The 22,890-nt window shown below is 41.8% G+C and overlaps 1 protein-coding gene across 2 annotated transcripts in view; it reads left to right on the top strand.

Moving 5' to 3' along the window:
* zdhhc13 (zDHHC palmitoyltransferase 13) overlaps positions 1-22,890 on the top strand; it is a 62,608-nt gene that overhangs the window by 16,810 nt on the left and 22,908 nt on the right. For both annotated transcript variants that reach the window (XM_072592791.1, XM_072592790.1), the window contains 5 exons: positions 915-1,046; positions 3,855-3,988; positions 13,305-13,407; positions 19,419-19,541; positions 20,127-20,189. In XM_072592791.1, coding sequence (XP_072448892.1) covers positions 915-1,046; positions 3,855-3,988; positions 13,305-13,407; positions 19,419-19,541; positions 20,127-20,189 — 555 coding nt within the window. The remainder of the gene's footprint in view (positions 1-914; positions 1,047-3,854; positions 3,989-13,304; positions 13,408-19,418; positions 19,542-20,126; positions 20,190-22,890) is intronic.

The raw sequence follows: 22,890 nt of genomic DNA, 5'->3' as shown, positions 1-22,890 counted from the left end.
AACAGCAACTTTCCCTTTGCCTTCCTAATTGCTTGTACTAAGGTTGTGTGGTTTTTGCACCAGGGCATCCAGGTCCCTTAGTACCACCAAGTTCTGTAATCCTTTCATTTAAATAGTGTATTGTTTTTCTATTTCTCCTATCCAAGTTATTTGTCCCCACAGTGTCTCTGTGGTTAGCACCGCTGCCTCACAGCACCAGGGTCCCAGGTTTAATTCCAGCCTCAGGTGACTGTGTATTGTTTGCACATACCCTAAAAAACATTTATTTGTGGGCGGCATGGTGGCACAGTGGTTAGCACTGCTGCCTCACAGTGCCAGAGACCCGGGTTCAATTCCTGCATTTGTGCATTCTCCCTGTGTCTGCGTGGGTTTCCTCCAGGTGTTCCGGTTTCCTTCCACAGTCCAAAGATGTGCAGGTTAGGTGAATTGGCCATGCTAAATTGCCCGTAGTGTTAGGTGCATTAGTCAGAGGGAGATGGATCTGGGTGGGTTGTTCTTCAGAGGGACGGTACGGACTGGTTGGGCCAAAGGGCCTGTCTCTACACTGTAAGTAATCTAGTCTAATCCATTATACTCCCATCTGCCAAATTTTGTCTGCTGTTGGCTCACCAACACACTCTTGAGAGCAGCCACGGGCAGGCCATAAATACTGGCCAGCCAATGTCACCCATGTCTCACAAGTAAGTTTAAAAAAAGACAGTCTTTATGATCCCTTTTTGGTGTATAATTGGTTTATCTCTTAAATGCATAACCTTTTTACCAGTGTTTATTTTGAGGATCACTCATCCAACATAATCGTTTCATTTTTCTAAAAGGCTTGTAGAATTTTATTCCTGAAATTAGTGTCTTTTCAGAAGTACCTATCAGATTTGTCCTTAAGGTGTTGAAACTAAGAAATGCTCATCTGTTTCCAGGGAGAAACTCCTCTGGGGTTAGCCCAGCAAAACCGAAATCCTTGGATCATACGTTGTCTGCTTGATGCAAGTGTACAGCGAAATAGAAGCCATTTTATGGTGAAGGTTCTCAAGATCTTTGAAAAATACAAGGTGGGTGAAATATTTAAAGTCATAATAGAATGTGGCCACTTTTTGGCAACTATTGTGCATTCATCGTTTCAGGCATATTTCAAAAGTTATAATGGCCAGAAGATGGTGGTGGAAGAGAGGTGGGGTCAGTGGGGAAGGGGTGGGGCAAGGGCTGGAGCTGGAGGTTGGTGTGGTGGAGAGGAGGGGTCAGGGTTTGGGAAGGGAGGGGAACAGGAGGGTTCAAAGCAGAGGGGCAAATCACTGCTAGCTGTCACTCAGTTGACAGCGTTCTGAGCATCAAAGTTGTGAGATTTAGTCCCACTCAATCAAAATTGTCATTCCAGTGCAGTAATTAGGAGTGCTGTCTGTCAGCAGCTGCATGTCTTTCTGATGTGATACTAAACTAAGCCTCTATGTGTGTTCTTGGACGATTGTAACAGATGTGTCAAGTCTATTTTAATGACTCTGCTCGGGACGGATGTGGGCAGGGGGAAGGGGTTATCCTCAGTTTCCTGTCCAATAATTATACTTGTAGCAGTATCACAAAAAGCGAATCATTTAGTTGTTATTACATTGCTACTTGCAGGAGATTGCTGCGTACAAACAGACTGACACGTTTATTAAATTACAATAATGCAGTGGGACAGCATAGTTGTGTGCGATGTGTGGTATATATGCAAATCTTTATTTTTGATTCAAGCACCCCCATCAAAATTTTACTCTTCCTACTTTAACATAAAGAGAAAAACCCAACCTCTCATCTCCCATCATAAAGTCTTTGATCTCTGGTATGAGTCAAGGAAATCTTGTCTGTACCCATCTTGAAGACTTTCTAAAGTGTGGTCTTGAGATTTAACCACAGTGCACCAGCTGTGCTCTAACCAGTGTTTTATCATGTTTTGTACAAGCACGTTGCTTGTGTACTTTATGCTTTGATTTTTAAAAACCTCGGATCTTATGCCTTTTTCACAGACATCTCAATTTGTCTTAGTACTTTCAAAGATCTGTCCATTAGATGTGCGTAGGTATCTTACATACAAATATTTTTCTATTTCTGTGCCTTCTTTTAAATTGTTCAACTTATTTGTATTGTTCCTGCTTGTTCTTGCTATCAAAATGAATTGTTTTGCATTTCTTCTGCATATACAATCACTATTCATGACTCAAGGGTAAGCAGTGTACATTGCCACAAGAACTCTGAATCGTTGAGTGGGTGGGAGCATTGGGAAGAGAGAGTGGATTGTGGTGTGATGGTACCTGCTGGTTGCCTTTGTTGGCTGGATTGTCAGTCTGGATCAGATTGTTCCCAAAACGTGATTTCTATTCAGATTGGGAATGAACTGAGGACCTATATCTTTACCCAGCCCTTGGTGCTGTGGGTCAGATCTGCCTTTGGCAGAGACCTCAATAAAGAAGAAATTTGATCTGTCGTCTATTCATTTCACTGTTCTGTCACAGTCATCCTCATTGTTTACATTTTCGAGTTTTGTGTCATCCGTGAACTCTGGTGTGATATTCTGTGTATCCAAATCATGAATAATATTTTTAAAAAACACAATGGTCCCAACATGGATCCTACCACTCCCTTTTATATTTGCCTTTTAGCTAGTTTCATATCTATGGCACAACTGCCTCTTTATTCCCTCGGGCTCCAGTTTTCCTTTCAAATTGATTGAAGCACTTTGTTATAGATCTTTTGCAAGTCCACATCCATGACATGAACTGCGTTATCTGAATCAACCCTGTATTTCTACAATGATCTCGATTAGCTTTGGCAAGCCTGATGTACCTCTAACAAATCCATGCTTTGATTTATTAATTGTCAATTAATTTTGCTTCAGTTTATGGCTTTGAAAGTCTTTTTGAATAGACATGTAACCTTTCGGTCCTCTGTCAAGAAAGATTGTAAGATTCACGTCAGTGCCATGATATCTTCTACCCTTATTCCTTCAGCAATCTAGGATGCATCCTATCTAGGCCAGGTGACTTCTCTGATTTCGGCTTTGGCAACATTTAAAGTTCATTTTATTTACCTATTTTTATCCGATCCAAGTTTTCTTCTCCCTTCCTCTTTACTGTGATGTTAGTAACATGCTAGTCTCAAGCATAGTCAGTCGCATAGTACTAATTAAACCATGCTCATTTTTTCCCAGTATCTCCTTTTTGCTTTCTAATGGGGTTCTGACCCTGCCTTCGTTCACATTTCATTATAAATCCGTAAAGGATGCTTGGGTATCCTTCTGTGTTAGCCCCCAATCTCTGATTCACTCTCTTTGTCTTTTTTCCTTGGTTTTGCTCAGCTTGGTTCTCTTCTGTATTGTGAACTTGATGTTGAACATAAGTCGTCTTTTGCTGTGAAATTCTGTATTGGGAGCGTGAGTTTTAGCTGCCCTTTCCTCTTGTGGGAATTTGACAAGCCACTTCCTTCGAAGGTCTTGCAATGCTTATTTGTTATTTTGACTGGCAAACTTTGAGTCCAATCCACCTTGACTAGATAAGTTTGCAACTCACTGTAGTTAGCTCTCCTCTCGTTGAACATTGTCATGGTTCTGATTTTTTTCCTTGCCTCAGTCGAATATGACTGTAAACCTAACAATATTGTGATGGCAAGTTTTTAAGTACTTCTCCATTCTCACATGGCTTTCCTCCTTTCAATAGGACTGGATCCAGCTCTAGTGTTCTTCCCATTGGTCTGGAAATGCACCGATTTGAGAAAGTTACATGTTTCAAGAATTCCTTTTCTTTCTGTGTACTGTAGGATTTTTGGAAAGGAAGATCAATGCAAAATAATAAAAATAGTTATTCATTGGATTATCTCTTGACCCGCAGCTTCTCCTGTTGTTTTTGATGGCAGTGGCAGTGATATGGGTGACTGGCTACATCGCAGATATGGAATCTGACTCCTGGCTTCTGAAGGGCATATTATTTGTTTCTACTTGGCTCGTAATACAGCTTGTGATAAGGTAAGTGCCACTACTTGCTCATTTACCTTCTCTGATTGCCACTAGAATTCATTCACATAATACTATGTGAGTAAATGCCTGTGATTCTTCCTCCTGTCCCCTTTTTTTCCTGTGCCTCTCTCCCCTAGCCATTAATTTTATACTAAAACACCTGATTCCAAGTGAGGTGTTAGAAGACTGTGTTAAAGTTGGTTGCATGCTCCTGAGTTGGAGATGAACATAAGGAATGGAAAGTGAAGAGAGGTTATAATAGCTGTCCAGTGATGCTGAATATCAATGCATGAGTAAATTATGAAGGGCAACAAGGTCAGACTCTTCAGCTTTTTCCGCGAACACACTCTATCCATCCCAATCCCTTCTTCTGCAAGTCTGCTAATCACAATAACATGCTATGGATATAAATATGGTTGAGGTACCAGATGGGGATGGAAGACACATTTAGTGACTGGAGTAGTATCCTGCAAGGACAGAAAAATAGTGAAATGCCCAATGGCATTCTAAATGGTAGAACCTTTTACAAGCTCATTCACAACAGCTAATGAGGAAGCTTTTTAGAGTCATAGAGATGTACAACATGGAAACAGACCCTTCAGTCCAATTCGTCCATGCCAACCAGACATCCCAACCCAATCTAGTCCCACCTGCCAGCACCCGACCCATATCCCTCCAAACCCTTCCTATTCATATACCCATCCAAATGCCTTTTAAATGTTGCAATTGTGTGCTTGGCTGTTAGTAATTTTGAATTGAGTTAAATGTTCAAAAATTTCAATTAACCATAATCTCCTGATATAAAGGGAATCAAGGAAAGAAACTTGTACATATGCTTTTAGTATAACACAAGGGCTTCCCAAAGTGGGTTTTGCAAAATCCAGGCAGCAATGATTGACTCTACGTAAACACACCTCATCTCACCGCAGGGTGATGACAGTTTTCAAGCCTAAAAGTAAGGTCGCAGTGGGAAAACCTTTTGGAAGCACTGGTATAATGTATGTACTTCTTGTCTTTGATTCATTTTACATAAACAAATAAGTGGGAGAAAGTGAGGAATGCAAATGCTGGAGATCAGATTCAAAACGTGGCACTAAGAAAGCATAGCCGGTCAGGCAGCAACCGAAGAGCAGGAGAGTTAACATTTCGAGCTTAAGCTCTTCATCAGGAATGTGGGGGGTCCCAAGGGGGCTGGGAGACAAATGGGAGGGGGGTGGGCTTGGGGCAAGGTAGCTAGAAATGCGATAGGTGGATGAAGTCAAGGGGTGATGATTGGAGTGGAAAGTGGAGTGGATAAGTGAGAAGGAAGATGGACAGGTTGGCCAGTTCAAGAGGGTGGTTGGATCAGGGGTAGGATTGGGTAAGGGAAATGAGGAAACTGGTGAAATCGACATTGATTCCATGTGGTTGGAGTGTCCCAAGGATGGCTAGGATTTGGCAGTGGAGGATGCCCAGGACTTGCATATCCTCAATGGAGTGGGAGCGGGAGTTGAAGTGATCAGCCACAGGGCAATGGGGTTGTTTAGTGCGTGTCCCAGAGATGTTCTCTGAAATGTTCCGCAAGTTAGCGTCCTGTTTCCCCAATGTAGAGGAGAATACATCAAGAGCAACGGACACAGTAGATGGGGTGTTTGGAGATGCAGGAAAATCTCTACCGGATGTGGAAGGATCCTTTGGGGCTTTGGATGGAGGTGAGGGGAGAGGTGTGGGTTTAGTTTTACACCTCTTGCAGTGGCAAGGGAAGGTGTCAGGAGTGGAGTGGGGATGGGTGGGGCTTGGACCTAATGAGGGAGCCGCGGAGGGAATGGTCTCTGCAGAATGCTGAAAGGGGTGGAGAAGAAAATATATCTCTGGTGGGATCTGACTGTACTTGGTGGAAATGGCAGGGGATGATGTGTTGTATCCAGAGGTTGGTGGGATGGAAGGTGAGGACTGGGGGTTTCCGTCCTTGTTACGGTTGGAGAGGTGGGGTTCAAGGGCGGGGGGGTGCAGGAAGTGGAGGAGATGGGCTGGAGGGCAATTAAGGACAAGCAGTAAATGCTGGCTGGGCTCGTGGCGCCCTCATCAAGTGAATGAATTTTTAAATGGTGTATACATGATATACATTGCCCAATTGGCTCTTTGCATTGTCTAAATTAGTGGCAAAATACAATTTGATTTTTAGGACTGATCAAGTTTATGTTAAGAATTGCCTAATATGGTTACATTTCAAGAATGGGATATTGTAGTTTGAAATCTCCCACAGAGCAGAACTTTAACAAAGGCAAAAGTGAGTACTGCAGATGCTGGAGATCAGAGTCTAAATTAGAATGGTGCTAGAAAAGCACAGCAGGTCAGGCAGCATCTGAGGAGCAGGAAAATCAACGTTTTGGTCAAAGGCCCTTCATCAGCATCACTGTAACCTAGAGCTTTAACAAAGCCAATGTTTTGAGTCTCCACATGAAGCTTCAAAACTAGGATCAGGAGTTGGCCATTTAGTTCTGAGTTTGTTCCACCATTCAGCGTGAGCATGGCTGAGCGTCCAACTCTGCCATATTCCCAGTTCTGAAGGAGGGTGTCTGGACCTGAACCGTTAACTGTAGAACATAGAACATTACAGCGCAGTACAGGCCCTTCGGCCCTCCATGTTGCGCTGCCTTGGGAAACCAATCTGAAGCCCATCCAACCTACACTATTCCATTCTCCTCCATATGCCTATTCAATGACCATTTAAATACCCTTAAATTTGGCGAGTCTACAACTGTTGCAGGCAGTGCATTCCATGCCCCTACTGCTCTGAGTAAAGAAACTACCTCTGACATCTGTCCTATATCTATCACCCCTCAATTTAAAGCTGTGTTCCCTCACGCTAGCCATTACCACCCGATCTAACCCTCTGATTATCTTATATGTCTCAATTAAGTCACCTCTCAACCTTCTTCTCTCTAATGAAAACAGCCTCAAGTCTCTCAACCATTCCAGGAAATTTCCTAGTATATCTCTTCTGAACCCTTTCCAAAGCTTCCACATCCTATAATGCTGTGACCAGAACTACACGCAATACTCGAAGTGCGGTCGCACCAGTGTTTTTTACAGCTGTAGCATGACCTCATGGTTCCAAAACTTGATCCCTCTACTAATAAAAGCCAACACACCGTATGCCTCCTCAACAGCCCTATCAACCTCGGTGGCAACTTTGAGGATCTATGTATGTGGACACAGAGATCTCATTGCTCATCGACATAACCAAGAATCTTACCATTTGTCCGGTACTCTGCATTCCTGTGAGTCCTTCCAAAGTGAATCATCTCACACTTTTCTGTGTTAAGCTCCATTTGCCACCTCTCAGCCCAGCTCTGCAGCTTATCTATGTCCCTCTGTAACGCACGACATCCTTTGGCACTATCCACACCAGTACCAACCTTAGTATCGTCTGCAAATTTACTAATTCCTCCTTCGACGCCCTCATCCAAGTTGTTTATAACAGCAGTGAACCCAAAACCCAATGACAAACAGCAGTGAACCCAAAACCGATCCTTGAGGTACACCACTTGTAACTGAATTCCAGGATGCACATTTCCCATCAACCAACACCCTCTGTCATCTTTCATTTCTGATCCAAACCGCTCAATCACCCTCAATCTGATGCCTCTGTATTTTGTGCCATAGCCTACCATGAGGAACTTTATCAAATGCCGTACTGAAATCCATTTACACCACATCAATGGCTTTACCCTCATCCACCTGTTTGGTCACCTTCTCAAAGAACTCAATAAGGTTTGTGAGGCATGACCTATCCTTCACAAAACTGTTGACTATCCCTAATCAATATATTACTTTCTAGATGATTATAAATTCTATCTCTCTCAACCTTTTCCAACACATTACCCACAACCGAAGTAAAGCTATCTGGTTGATGATTAGCAGGGTTGTGTCTAATCCCCTTCTTGAGCAAGGGAACAACATTTGTTATCCTCCAGTCTTCTGGTACTATTGCTGTAGACAATGATAACGTAAAGATCAAAGGCACAGGCTCAGCAATCTCCTATCTGGCTTCCCAGAGAATCCTAAGATAAATCCCATCCGGCCCACAGAATTTATCTATTTTCACACTTTCCAGAATTGCTAACACCACCTTCTTGTAAACCTCAGTGCCATCTAGTATACTAGCCTGTATCTCCTTATTCTCCTCAACAACATTGTCTTTTTCCAGTGTGAATACTGATGAGAAATATTCATTTAGCGCTTCTCCTATCTCCTCTGACTCCACGCAAAACTTCCCATTACTATCTTGATTGGCCCTAATCTTACTCTCATCATTCTTTTATCCCTTATATACCTATAGAAAGCTTTTGGGTTTTCCTTGATCCTATCTGCTATCTTCTCGTGTCCCTTCCTTGATCATCTGAGTTCTCTCTTTAGGTCCTTTCTAGCTGCCTTGTAACTCAATTGCCCGAACTGAACCTGCACATCTCATCCAAACATAAGTCACCTTCTTCCTTTTGACAAGAGATTCAACTTCCCTAGTAAACTACACTCCTGCACTCGACAACTTCCTCCATGTCTGACAGGTACATACTTATCAAGGATACAAAGTAGCTGTTCCTCGAATAAGTTCCATATTTCTATTGTGCCCTTCCCCTGCAGTTTCCTTCCCTCTCCTATGCATACTAAATCTTGTCTAATCGCATTGTAATTACATTTTCCCTCAGCTGTAGCTCTTGCCCTCTGGTGTATACCTATCCCTTTCCAACATTAAAGTAAACATAACGGAATTGTGGTCACCATCACTAAACTGCTCACCTACCTCCAAATCTAACACCTGGCTGGGTTCATTACCCAGTACCAAATCCAATGTGGCCTCGCCCCTTGTTGGCCTGTCTATATACTGTGTCAGGAAACCCTCCTGCATACATTGGACAAAAACTGACCCATCTACAGTACTTGAACTATAGTATTCCCAGTCAATATTTGGGAAGTTGAAGTACCCCCTAACAACTACCCTGTCACTCTCGCTCCTATCCAGAATCATCTTTCCTATCCTTTCCTCCAAATTCGGAGGTCGATAGAAAACTCTCAACAGGATGATCTCTCCTTTCCTGTTTCTAATCTCACCCTATACTACTTCAGTTGATGAGACCTCAAACGTCATTTCTGCAGCCATATTACTGTCCTTGACTAATGATGCGAACCCTCCTCCCCCCCCCCCCCCCCCCCCCCCTTCTCTGTTCTTACTGTAACATCTAAATCCAGGACCCTGCAATAACCCATTCCTGTTCCTGCTCTACCCATGTCTCTGAAATGGCTACAACATCGAAATCCCAGGTATCAATCCATGCTGCAAGTTCACCCACCTTATTCTGGATGCTCCTGGCATTGAAATAGACACACTTCAAACCAGTTTCTTGCTTGCCAGTGCCCTCTTGTGAACCTGAAACCTTATTTCGGACTTCCCTACTCTCAACTATCTCTATACACGAACTGCAATTTAGGTTCCCTTCCCCCTGCTGGATTAACTTAAACCCACCTGAAGAGCATTAACAAATTCCACCCCCAGGATATTGGAACCCCTCTGGTTCAGGTGAAGACCATCCTGTTTGTCGAGGTCTCACCTATCCCAGAAAGAGCTCAAATTATCCAAGAATCCGAAACTCTCCCTCCTTGCCCATCCCTGTAGCCACGTGTTCAATTCCACTCTCTCCCTCTTCTTCACTTCACTCGCACGTGGCACAGGTAACAAACCAGAGATGACAACTCTGATTGTCCTAGCTCTAAGCTTCCACCCTTGCTCCCTGAATTTCTGCTTTAAATCCCCATTCCTTTTCAAATCTATGTCGTTAGTATCGATGTGGACCACGACATGGGGCTGCTCCCCCTCTCTCTCTCTCGCAAGGATCCAGAAAACATGATCTGAGACATCATGAACCCTGGCACCTGGGAAGCAACACACCAACTGTGAGTCTCTCTCATTCCAACAGAACCTCCTATCTGTCCCCCTAACTATGGAGTCCCCAAAAGATTAATGCTCTGCTCTTCTTCCCCCTTCCCTTCTAAGCAACAGGGACAGACTCTGTGCCAGAGACCTGTGCCCCATTGCTTACCCCTGCTAAGTCCCCCCACAATATCCAAAACTGTATACTTGTTGTTGAGGGGAATGGCTACAGGGGATGCCTGCACTGCCTACCAGTTCCCCTTCCGTCCCCTAACAGTAACCCATCTACCTTCATCTTTTACCTGAGGTATGACTACCTCCCTGTAACTCCTCTCAAGAACCCCCTGCACCTCCCAAATGATCCGAACTTCATCCAGCTCCAGTTCCCTAATGCTTTTTTTTGAGGAGCTGAAATTGGGTGCACTTCCCACAGAAGCAACTCTGATTTCTCTCCACAGATGCTGCAATTTTTCCAGCAATTTGTTTTTTTATGCCATATTACCACTTTCTCTCCATTTGCAAGAAATGAATCTCTTCATTCTTGTCTTAAGGAAATCAATTCATGAATGATTCTTGAGGGACGAGTGTCCACCAATGCTGAAATTTCTCAACTTAAAAAAGCAGAACTAGAAATAAATTGTTTCATGTTATCTTTATTGCTTGCTAACAGATCTTTTTACCAATACCAGATAAATAGCTGCTTACAGAGAGCTTGAAATGCCAAAAGAATACATTAGAAATAATTGTGGAAACAAAATTGTAAACGTTAAATGATTCAAAATGTAGCAAGGGAGAACTAGATTGAATTATGACTTGAGAGTTCAGTGTTCAAGCCTTTACATTCAAATCCTCACTAGCCTGTTTATCTGTCTCGCAAACAGATGAGGGCAGTGTTTATTCAGTTTTTCCAGATTCAGATGGTCAGATATTCTTTTCACAAGTACAATATATTTTTCCAAAGCTATTGGGAGCATGATGAATATTTCCACAAACTGTCTGAGTTGCTACATGTGTAGCAAAATTGATGGTTTTATCCGAAAAATATTCAAGCAAGCTTTTCTTACATCTTTTATTGTGAAAGGCATTGGTAAGGCCACATTTGAAGTACTGCTTATAATTCTGCTGTGGAAAGGATGTTATTAAACTTGAGAGGGTGCAAAAGAGATTTACAAGGAAATTACCAGGATTGGAGAGTTTGAGCTGTAGGGGGAGGCTGGATAGGCTGGGACTCTTATTCATGGAGTATAGCAGGCTAAAGGATGAGCTTCTAGAAGTTTATAAAATCATGAGAGGCAGAGGTAAAGTGACTAGCCAAGGTCTTTTCTCCTGGATAGGGGAGTCAAAAACTAGAGGGCATTGCTTTAAGGTGAGAGGGGAGAGATTTAAAAGGGACCCGAGGCAACAATTTCACACTGAGGGTGGTGTATGGAACGAGCAGCTAGAAGAAGTGGTGGAGTCGAGTACAGTTACAGGTTATAAAAGACATTTGGACAGGTACATGAATAGGAAATGTTTAGAGGGATATTGACCAAAGGCAGGCAAATGGGACTGTTTCAGTTAGGATAGATTAGGAAACGTGGGTGACATGGACGAGTTGTGCCAAAGGGTCTGTTTCCAATCTGTATGACTCGAAGACTCCACGTAGCTGAAACCAGAGCAGTCAAATTTCGATAGCATTGATGATTTAAAATGTTCAATGTGTGCGTTTCAACTGTTACAAGTCAGAAACCTAATGGCAAATGCAAATTTTGGGAAGTTTTAAAAACGTTTCCAATCTCAGCGCTCAGGGTCAAATTCTAATGCTGTCTAGTTGCAACAAATACACGGGCTTGAACTTTAGAACATAGAGAACAGAGAAAAGTACAGCACAGAACAGGCCCTTTGGCCCATGTTGTGCCGAGGTTTAATCCTAATGTAAAATATAGTAACTTAACAAACGCACCCCTCAACTCACAGCTATCCATGTGCATGTTCACAGTCACTTAACTGTCCCCAATGACTCAGCTAAGCTTTACTAGATATCAGCTAATTTTGGGGAGTTTCACAGAGGTTTACCTTTGTGAGGCCCAACGAGGTTTCTCATGGTATCGTCCCAAGCACATCTCATTACCTATGTCCCAGAACATCTTTGATTCTCCCGTTCACCACAGCTGGAAGTACTTGCTACTAGCAGAACCTGCTGGAATTTCTGGCATCCTTTTGGCCTGATCATACACCTGGTCTGTGCTATGCAGCACCTTTGCCCATTGATTGGAAGTAAAAAGACTTTTCAAGCTGATTAGTTGGATAAAGTAAGGTTTTGTTGATGAAATATAGCTGCTTGTTCTCTTGACAAGTTAGCTGATTGAATGTGAATGACTTGGCCAAGTGAAGTAGGAAATGCCAGTTTTGATCCCCAGTCTGTGCTGAGTCTGCTGATGCTTGCTGAGGTAGCAATGCATGGCACTCCCACTGGTCCCAAATGCCCTGAGTTAGTAAGAGAAAAATAAGTTAATTTTCGTGGTTTGTACCTGGATGAATTGAACTGTGTGTAACCATGTTACTTGGTTAGAGACAAAAATACCACAGATGCTGGAATCCAAAGTGGACAAGCAAGAGGCTGGAAGAACACAGCAAGCCAGGCAGCATCAGAAGGTGGAGAAATCAACATTTCAATGTAATCTTCTTCAGGACCATTCTCCACCTCCTGCTGCTGCCTGGCTTGCTGTGTTCTTCCAGTCTCCTGCCTGTCTACAGAGCCCGTTACTTGGCCTGTAAATGAAGAATGGACCGTTGTGCAAAGTAATGGAGCATTTCCTACATTAAAAAAATAAACTTGGATTTATGGCCCATCTCTCATCACCTTTGAGAAGGTGACACCTTCTTGAAAGCAATTGCAAAACATTTAGAATTAAATTGAGAGACAACGACAGTGCTGAGGGTATCGAATTGCATTGGTTAAACCAAATAAAGATGGCAATTTACTTTCCGAAAAGTTGTGATTTGTGAACCAAATAAGTTTTTGAAACATTTTAGTAGTTACATGGTCACCATTTTTTAAATCCCAAATTTACTGACTAAAATTTGTATTGCCACAACTGCTGTAGTGAGATTGTAATTTGTGTCTCTGGGCCATATTGTCTGCTATAAGGTTTACTAATACGATGCTACCATAATCAGTTCTCTGGACCCCTCGTCCACGCAGGCTCAATACCCACAGAAGGGTGGATTAGACAGTTGCCAGAGGAACAAACAAGCAAAAGTAATTGCCACTTATTACTCAAATATAACGATGCTGGAGATCTGATGAAAAGTCACTGGACTCAAATGTGAATTCTGCTTTCTCCCCACAGATGCTGCTAGACCTGCTGAGTTTTGCCAGGGATTTCTGATTTTGTACCACTTATTGCTTACTTATGTTTTCCCCTTCTGTAGGCGTTTTATAAGTATGCAGACATATAGTTACTTTCCTTTGGCATTCCTGTCAGCATCGCTGTTTTGGATGGTCATCACATGGTTTGTCCGATACTTGCCTGATATCCTTTCTAAGGAAACATTTACTTGAAAGTGAAAATAATAACGTACATTATGAAATAAGTTAAGTGTGTTAATGTTTGAGTGAGTCATCTATATTGCTTTTGAGCATAAAAATCATTGTTCAAATGATAGCACTCAATGAGAAGAACATGTATGAAGTAATGCTCAGGCAGTTGATTTGTTTGTCTGCAGTTTCATGTATAGTTTAGTGCTTTTGGAACATTCCTATGGGGAAAGGTTCCCCATGGGAGACTGATTAGCAAGGTTAGATCTCATGAAATACAGGGAGAACTAGCCATTTGGATACAGAACTGGCTCAAAGGTAGAAGACAGAGGGTGGTGGTGGAGGGTTGTTTTTCAGAATGGAGGCCTGTGACCAGTGGAGTGCCACAAGGATCGGTGCTGGGCCCTCTACTTTTTGTCATTTGTATAAATGATTTGGATGCGAGCATAAGAGGTACAGTTAGAAAGTTTGCAGATGACACCAAAACTGGAGATGTAGTGGACAGCGAAGAGGGTTACCTCAGATTACAACAGGATCTGGACCAGATGGGCCACTGGGCTGAGAAGTGGCAGATGGAGTTTAATTCAGATAAATGCGAGGTGCTGCATTTTGGGAAAGCAAATCTCAGCAGGACTTGTACACTTAATGGTAAGGTCCTAGGGAGTGTTGCTGAACAAAGAGACCTTGGAGTGCAGGTTCATAGCTCCTTGAAAGTGGAGTCGCAGGTAGATAGGATAGTGAAGAAGACGTTTGGTATGCTTTCCTTTATTGGTCAGAGTATTGAGTACAGGAGTACGTGTTGCGGCTGTGCAGGACATTGGTTAGGCCACTGTTGGAATATTGAGTGCAATTCTGGTCTCCTCCCTATCGGAAAGACGTGAAACGTGAAAGGGTTCAGAAAAGAATTACAAGGATGTTGCCAGGGAGGATCTGAGCTACAGGGAGAGGCTGAACAGGCTGGGGCTGTTTTCCCTGGAGTGTCGGAGGCTGAGGGGTGACCTTATAGAGGTTTACAAAATTATGAGGGGCATGGATAGGATAAACAGACAAAGTCTTTTCCCTGGGGTCAGGGAGTCCAGAACTAGAGGGCATAGGTTAGGGTGAGAGGGGAAAGATATAAAAGAGACCTAAGGGGCAACGTTTTCACACACAGGGTGGTGTGTGTATGGAATGAGCTGCCAGAGGATGTGGTGGAGGCTGGTACAATTGCGACATTTTAAGAGGCATTTGGATGGGTATATGAATAGGAAGGGTTTGGAGGGATATGGGCTGGGTGCTGGCAGGTGGGACTAGATTGGTTGGGATATCTGGTCGGCATGGACGGGTTGGACCAAAGGGTCTGTTTCCATGCTGTACATCTCTATGACACTAAGTCAGCAATGTTAAATTTTCTTGATAACTTAACTCAAATGTAAACTTTAGGAAGAAGTTTTGAACAAATTAGTAAAAAAAAAAGTTAGGTTTTTATAATACCTGCATTTATTTGGTGCCTTTTATGACTTCATAGAATCACAGACCCCTACAGTGTAGAAGCAGACCATTTATCCCATTGAATCTGCACTGACTTCTGAAGAGCATTCCTCTATCTTATCCCATTACCCTGTATTTTCCATGGCTAACCCACCGAGTTTGCACATGCCTGGACATTGTGGTCAATAACGTGGCCAATCCACCAAACCTGTGCATCTTTGGACTGGATGTCCCAAATCAGTTTATAGAAAATGGAGTGTTTTCTGAAATATAATTTTCAATAAGTTTCACTGCTGAAACCAGCTAAGCAGCAATTCTTTGAGTGCAGATAATGCGCAATTGTTGAATCTCCAACTGTCAAGGAAAGTAAACAAGCTTCGAATGTTCCCTATAATATGTAGACCTGTTTCTTGAAATGCCCAAGTGTAGTCAATGTCATAACACATGAAACATGCAGATATTTCATGCATATAATACACCCGTAAACAGGATTTGAATAAATAGTTATCAACAATCTTCACAGTGTAAGATGCTAATAACTTTCCAAAATGATATAGTAATCAGGAGGTAAAAGGGGAAGAGGAAATAAATACAATTCCCTCAAGAGGAAAAAGTGCTAAGGTAGCTAATGAGTCTAAAGTCCTAAATTCCCTGGACCTGACAGGATACATACTAGGATATTAAAGGCCGTAGCTACAGAGATAGCGGGTGATCGTGCCAGAATCCTTTGATTCTGGAGACGTCCCAGAGGATTGGAAAACTGCTCATTTAACACCTTTTATTTAAGAAAATGAAGTTGACAATAAACAAGTAAACCTAGGCCAGTTTGTTATTGAGGAAACTGTTATTCTATTATAAAGGATGTAATCACAGAGCATTTAGAAATATATAATATGATCAAGCAGAGACAACATGACTACATGAAGGGAACAAATTTATTTGAATTCTTTGAGGAGGTAACAAGCAGAATAGATAAAGGGGAAGCAATGGATGTAATATACTTGGATTTTCAAAAGGTGTTTGAAATGGTGCCCCAGTTTGGCTACTGAATAGGACCAGAGCCCATGGCATTGGAGGTATACAGTAGCCTGAATAGAGGATGGCTCACTAATACAATACATGTAGTTTGGACAAGGGGCACATTTTAAGGATGGCGAACCGTAACCCGTGATGTGCCACAATTTTTTTTAATGTATGACGGGTGATAACACTATAGCCAAGTTTACAGATGACACAAAAATAAGTAAGAAGGTAAGGACAATACTGAGTCAGGTCAGGTCAAGCAACAGGGCAGTAATTTGGCAGATGCAATATAATGTGGGGAAAATATGACATCATGTACATTGGCAGGCAGAATAGAGAGCTGAATGTTATTTAAGTAACAACAGACTGCAGCAAACAATGCACAGAGGGATTTAGGAGTTCTTGTGTATGAATCACAAAGTGAGTAACCAGGTAATATGGAAGGGATATGGATATGTGGCCTTTATTTCAAATGAATATAAAAGTATATATGTTTTGTTAAAATTGTACAAAGCACTAGTCAGATCACATCTAGAATGCTGTAAACAGTTTCAGACCCTTAACCAAAGAAAGATACATTGATATTGATCCATGTAAGATTCATGAATCCGATACCAGATGTGGAGAGGGAGGATGGGTCGAATTGTCTTTTGAGGAGAAATTGTGTAGGTTTGGCCTGTACTCCTTGGAATTTAGAAGAATCGGGCATTTTTTTTTTCTCTCAAGGTACTGAATCAATGGAATTTATTATCGCAGAGGGCTGCTGAGGCTGGGCCACTAAATATATTGGGGCTGAGATAGCCAGATTTTTAATCAGTAGGAGAATGAAGGATTATGGGGAAAAGGCAGGAATGTGGATTTGAAGGTGATCAGATCTGCCATGATCTCATTGAATGGCAGAGGTACTCAGCTGAATGGTTTGCCCCTGTTCCCACATTGTTTGGTCTTACAGGTGCAATATAAGTGAACGCGAAGAGAACATGTGAGGATCCTTGTGATAGATGCAGCCTGGTACAATCCATGAGAAAGGTGCCTGTTCCTGCATGGACAAATACTTGCAGTGACAGCTGCCAGCATTGATGTGTAGAACTCTCTTGCAGTTGGTTCAGAGATGTGATATGAAGGTGGTGAAGCTGGTACGTACCTGACATGAAGGTCTGTGATTGCGGGGTGTATGCAGTTCCTCTCCTTCAAGCATGCTTTGTGATGTTGAATACTGGTGTCCAAGATGGAGGTCCCTGGACGCAAGTGGCAAGCCTCAGGCACTGAGTACCTGCTCTAACTTTGCTGTCAGGAATTGACATCATCCAATTTCAATTCAGTGTGTAGGAGAATGAGGTGCAGCTGTCTAATAATGAGGGGTTAATACGTGCAAATAGGTCTATTGCCACTCACAAGCAAGGATCTAGCCTCGCTATTCAACACCTGATTTGGAAACTGGGACTTTCTGCTCTCAATGTCAAGAAACTGCTCATTACCCTTGTGAGACTTTTCCAATTTCCTTGTCAATGCCCACATCATCTAGTACCTGGGAAGATTCTCCCATAGTGCAGCTGTTAGCCAAGAACACTATCCACAGCAAAGATTTTCCAGCCGAAATTGATATTTGATCTGAAGAGGAGTTGTTCATAGTTTCCTCATGATGAGAAACAAGAGACTGTCTCTATTCTTAATTGAAAAACCGCAATACTTTTTTTTTAAATGTCTGCTTTCTGAAGGGGGTGTGTGTGTGAATTAGTAATGCTGTTGGAATTGTAAATCAGAACCTCAGGCTAATGTTCTGTTATTGGTTTGCATGGCAGATAGTGAAATTTGAATTCAATAAAATACCATGATGGCATGTAACCATTGTTCATTGTTGCAAAAACCCATTTGGTTCCTTAGTATCCTTCCGAGAAGGAAACCTGCTGTCTTTATCTGGTCTAGTTACATGTGACTTTAGACACAACAATGTAGTTGACACTTCATTGCCCTCTGGTCAAATCGGATATGGGAAATGAGTCCTGACCCAGCCAGCAAAATCCACAGCCCATGAGCAAATGAATAAAAACATCCCTGAAAATTTCATGTAATATTTTTAATTTTATGTCTTACTGTATTCCATCCAACTCAAAATCCCTTTTGCGAAATTGCGGATGTGTTGGTGTGATGAAGTCAATCAACAGAGTGTTTGCTCATTAACCCTTCTTATAGTCTCTAGGAGATGATTCGTTCCAATTAGATTTCAGGAAAATATTTTCGATAGCTTGGCATTTTAAGCAAAATTACAAAAGTGGATGTGAGCTGCAGCTGCAAATATATATTGAGTCTATTTGGTTTCAGTTAGCAATACTGGTGATACTTGCATCTTTGAAGAGACTTGGAAGTTGAAGTGATTCATTCAGGGTCAGGCCAGACACGTAATAATACTTGTAGTTGGCTGCTGAGCTTTGATCATTTTTTTTTCCCAATTCTGTTTGTCTGTTTCATTTGTGAATACTGCTACATGATTTCATTAATTTATCTTGTTTCTGTTTTTGTGTTGTTTCCTTCATGCAGTTTCTGGAATGGGATGTGTTACTTTTTCTTAATTGTATACAATTTGAAATATCTACAGAGGAACTTTGGTTACCTGAACGAGATGGGCGGGCACTCTTTCATTCAGATAATTGATTATTTGGTTAATCAATTCAATGCCTTTCCTCTGGGGCTCGGAGTTTTCTGAAGTTTCCTTTCTCCTCGCTCTGCCTGCCTTGCTCCCTCTGTCTGTCTCAGGGTTTGTTTCTGAGCAGACACTCCCTTGTGTGTAAGGGACCTGCAGCACTGCTGAAGCTCCCTCCTGTCCCCAAAATCAGTTCATTGGATTCACACAGTGAGCACTTGCTCAGTCTATTCCCTGTTCAGGAGACTAGGCAGCAGCACACTCCGTACGAGCCCCCATCTGCCCGCCTCTTCCGCGCCCCCCCCCCCCCCCCCCGTCCACTCCCAGGTCTGTGCCCCCAACCCCGTCAGCTCTCATGAGCCCCCCTGTCCGCACCCCACACCCTCTCCGGGGCAGATGGACTGGACACCAGCAGCAAGACTGGGAGGGTGATTCTCAAAATAGTGCGTGCTGCCTTTGGGAGATTTGAGGGGGGCGGGGAGGTCATTTGGAGACCGTGCCTGGGCTCCCATCAATGTCCAGGACTATTCTCGGCAGCATTTCAGTAAGCTGGGTTCATTTTTAATAATTATAAACCAAAGACGCCGTCAGTGTTGGAACACGTCTTTGATGTAATGTTTCTATTGGGACCTTGAGATCTTCTTCGAATAATCCAAAATTTGGATAATTAATTTTGGATAATCAAGGTTCCTCTGTACTTTGAATTTGGCAAGTTCATCGATGATATCTGCCTAGCATATTTGGTTTACTAGAGTCTTGTTTCTTCCACTCGAATTATTCTTTCAGTTTTTGTCTTGTGGGTGATATATGGAATATGTATAAGATTATATTTGTATGCAACTATACTGAAAAGTCCTTAACTGAGAATGTACATCTGCCTGAGTCAAGATTTCAGATTCCATTTGCCCTCAGCGTTACAGGTTGCATCTATTACTTTTATAAAACTTGGACAGTAGGCCCTGGTTACCTCCAGGTTTCAGAACAAGAGAAAAACAGGGTAAAGATATTTGAGAATCATTATTTGTGAGATCTTGCTGTCTTCTAATTAGTTCTTGCTTTCCTGCATGCAAAAACCAGGTCATTGTGACTTTAAAAGTGCAAACTTTATGGAAATGACTGCTTGCCTTCTGAACATTCAATTGAAACTAATGAGGTTTCCAAAATGGTAGATGAAGGAAAAGGTTTGCATTTATCTAATGCCTTTTGCATCCTCAGTGTTCCAAATGCTGCATAGCCAGCTAGTTACTTCGGAAATGAAGGCACATGCAGTAGAAAACTGCAAAGTCCAAATGAGGCAAACAATCAGTTAATCTATGAAACTCCTGGAGTCATGAAATTAGACCACGGCGATATTGTTATTCTGCCTCTGAAATAGATGAGACAAAAATTGCTGTGGAAAAATATTAAGGTTTTTGCCACACAAGCTAAGTTATACTGTTTCTAGCTTGCCACGTAGCATTTGGCACCTTTTTGTTAGAAAGTACAAAATAAACTAATTCATGACTTGTGTTGATTTCCTAAAAATTGTGTGTCAAACTTCTTAACTGTACACATTTCAGTAACATTCCTAATGTATTTCCAGACTGTTGTGGCACTTGCTGAAGCTGACTGTTTGGATCCAAGGGTCTTTTGTACCAGATGTCTTGTAAGTGACAAACAAAACGAGCAATCTATTTTTCTGTAGAATTGCTCTTGTCTCGCCAATCACAGTTTTGTCTTTCTGCTGAAAAATGACATTCAAGAGCAATTACAGCATGGTTCTAGATCCAAGTCAAACTTCTAGAAGTAGTTTCTGCAGCATATTTAGTACCCTGTTGAGTTATTTTTACTCCATCCATCTCATTTTCTATTAAGTTTCCCCTCCCCTATCTCTCATTAGCCTTATTCATTGAGTTCTTGCTTTTAAGATTTGCTTTTCAGTACCCTTATGAGGCCTTTTTTTAGTCTCAGTTTACCCTCAATCATGTCAGCACGTTTATAATACAGCAACAGCATAAACCTGAGGAATTGTTTATATGCTGTAATCTGATACTTCTGTCATGCCCATTACTCTTGAGTCTTCCTGCTCTCAACAACTTGCAGTGTAGCTTTGTACATACAATATCTAGTTACGATAACGTTGCCTTTGAGGTAAATATAGATTTATTTTTAAATCACTGCTTACTGGAATTGGCATAGGCTCTCTTGTGTTCTCTCAGATTTCAGATAGCTACAGATCAAACCCTCTTTTATAGTAAGTAATTTAAAGTATTGACTATAAATCCGATTTATTAATAGTAAACATTAAATGGCAACATGAAGTAATTGCATTTCATTGGTGATTGGATTTCTAACTTGCATCTCCTTGGGCATATGAAAGTGCTCACCAAGAAACATTATACCATAATTCCATATTAGTATTTGCAACAAAAGCTGTATGTGGGCTGTCATCCACCATGTAGCCCATGCCCACATAGACTGTAGTGCAGTGAAGAAATGATATGACCTGAGAAATGCTATGCTGTTGGTCCTACACTATCCGCTATGGTGTAGCTGTTCATCAGTGAACTTGAAAAGGTAAAAGCTCTCACAAGAAATCTGCTGTGGCCACCTGAAATGGCAGTGCATTTCATCAGCTTGGTTGAGGGTAATCATCTTTACTGGCAAATATTTCTGGCAAGATAATGGATAATGTTTTTGCGGTTATAACAAGGATAATACTGCAAGAATCATCTATATTAATGTGTACATTTGTCATCTATCAACATGATTTTCCTTCCACATAAAGTCTACCACAACTACAATAGATTTTGTCTCACCTCTGGTAAACCATTAAAATAATCATTTATGTCTCAAATAATAATAGAATTGTTAACTAAAATCAGAAGTTGCAGGAAAATCTCTGCAATTGTGGCAGTATCTGTGCAGAGTAAGCAGAGTTAATATTTTGGTTCCCGTGACCCTTCAGGTGCTGCTTGATTGGCTGAATGTTTCCAACCATTTCTGATTTTGTTTTCGATTTCCAGCATCTGCAGTTCTTTTGTTTTTTGAATTGTTCCATAGTTTTGTCCTCAGTAAGTCTAACATGATCAAATTGTACTTCTTAGAGATGTGTGTTTACTTTATCAATGGAAAGGGATAGGTATATACCGCAAGGCAAGTGTTATTGCTGGGGGAAAGATGATTATGATGCGATTAGGCAAGCTTGAGAATGCGTAGGATGTGGAAGGAAACTGGAGGGGATGGGCACAATTGAAATGTGGAGCTTACTCAAGGAACAGCTACTGTGTGTCCTTGATAAGTATGTACCTGTCAGGCAGGGAGGAAGTGGTTGAGTGAGGGAGCTGTGGTTTACTAAAAAAGTTGAATCTCTTGTCAAGAGGAAGAAGAAGGCTTGTGTTATGATGAGACGTGAAGGCTCAGAGCGCTTGAGACATATAAGTTAGTTAGGAAGGACCCTAAAGAAAGAGCTCAGAGCTAGAAGGGGACATAAGAAGTCGTTCGCAGATAGAATCCAGGAAAGCCTTAAGGCTTTCTATAAATATCAGGAATAAAAGAATGAGTAGAGAAAGATGAGGGCCAATCAAGGATAATAGTGTGAAGTTGTGTGTGGTGTTCGAGGAGATAGGGAAAGCACTAAATGAATATTTTTTCCTCAGTATCCACACTGGAAGAAGACAATGTTGTCAAGGAGAATGCTGAGATACAGGCTACTAGACTAGATGGGATCGAGGCTCACAAAGAGGAGATGTTTGCAATTCTGGAAAGTGTGAAAATTGATCAGTCCTCAGGGCTGGTTGGGATTTATCATAGGATTCTCTGGGAAGCCAGACAGGAGATTGCAGGACCTTTGCCTTTGATCTTTATGTCGTCATTGTCTACAAGAGTAGTGCCAGAAGACTGGAGGATAGCAAATGTTCCATTGTTCAAGAAGGGGAATAGAGACAACCCTGGTAATTATAAACTTTATTATAGCCTTACTTCGGTTGTGGATAAAGTGTTGGAAAAGGTTACAAGAGGTAGGATTTATCGTCATCTAGAGAGAAATAAGTTGATCAGTGATAATCAACACAGTTTTGTGAAGGGTAGGTTGTGCCTCACAAACCTTATTGAGTTCTTTGAGAAGGTGACCAAACAGGTGGATGAGAGTAAAGCAGTTGATGTGTTGCATATGGATTTCAGTAAGGCATTTGATAATGTTCCCCACGTTAGGCTATTGCACAAAATATGGAGGCATGGGATTGAGGGTGATTTAGCAGTTTGGATCAGAAATTGGCTAGCTCAAAGAAGTCAGAGGGTGGTGGTTGATGGGAAATGTTCATCCTGGAGTTCAGTTACCACAAGAATCTGTTTTAGAGTCACTGTTG

The sequence above is a fragment of the Chiloscyllium punctatum genome, chromosome 22, assembly GCF_047496795.1.
Source record: "Chiloscyllium punctatum isolate Juve2018m chromosome 22, sChiPun1.3, whole genome shotgun sequence".
Taxonomy (NCBI): domain Eukaryota; kingdom Metazoa; phylum Chordata; class Chondrichthyes; order Orectolobiformes; family Hemiscylliidae; genus Chiloscyllium; species Chiloscyllium punctatum.
This window is presented reverse-complemented; position numbering and strand designations above follow the sequence as displayed.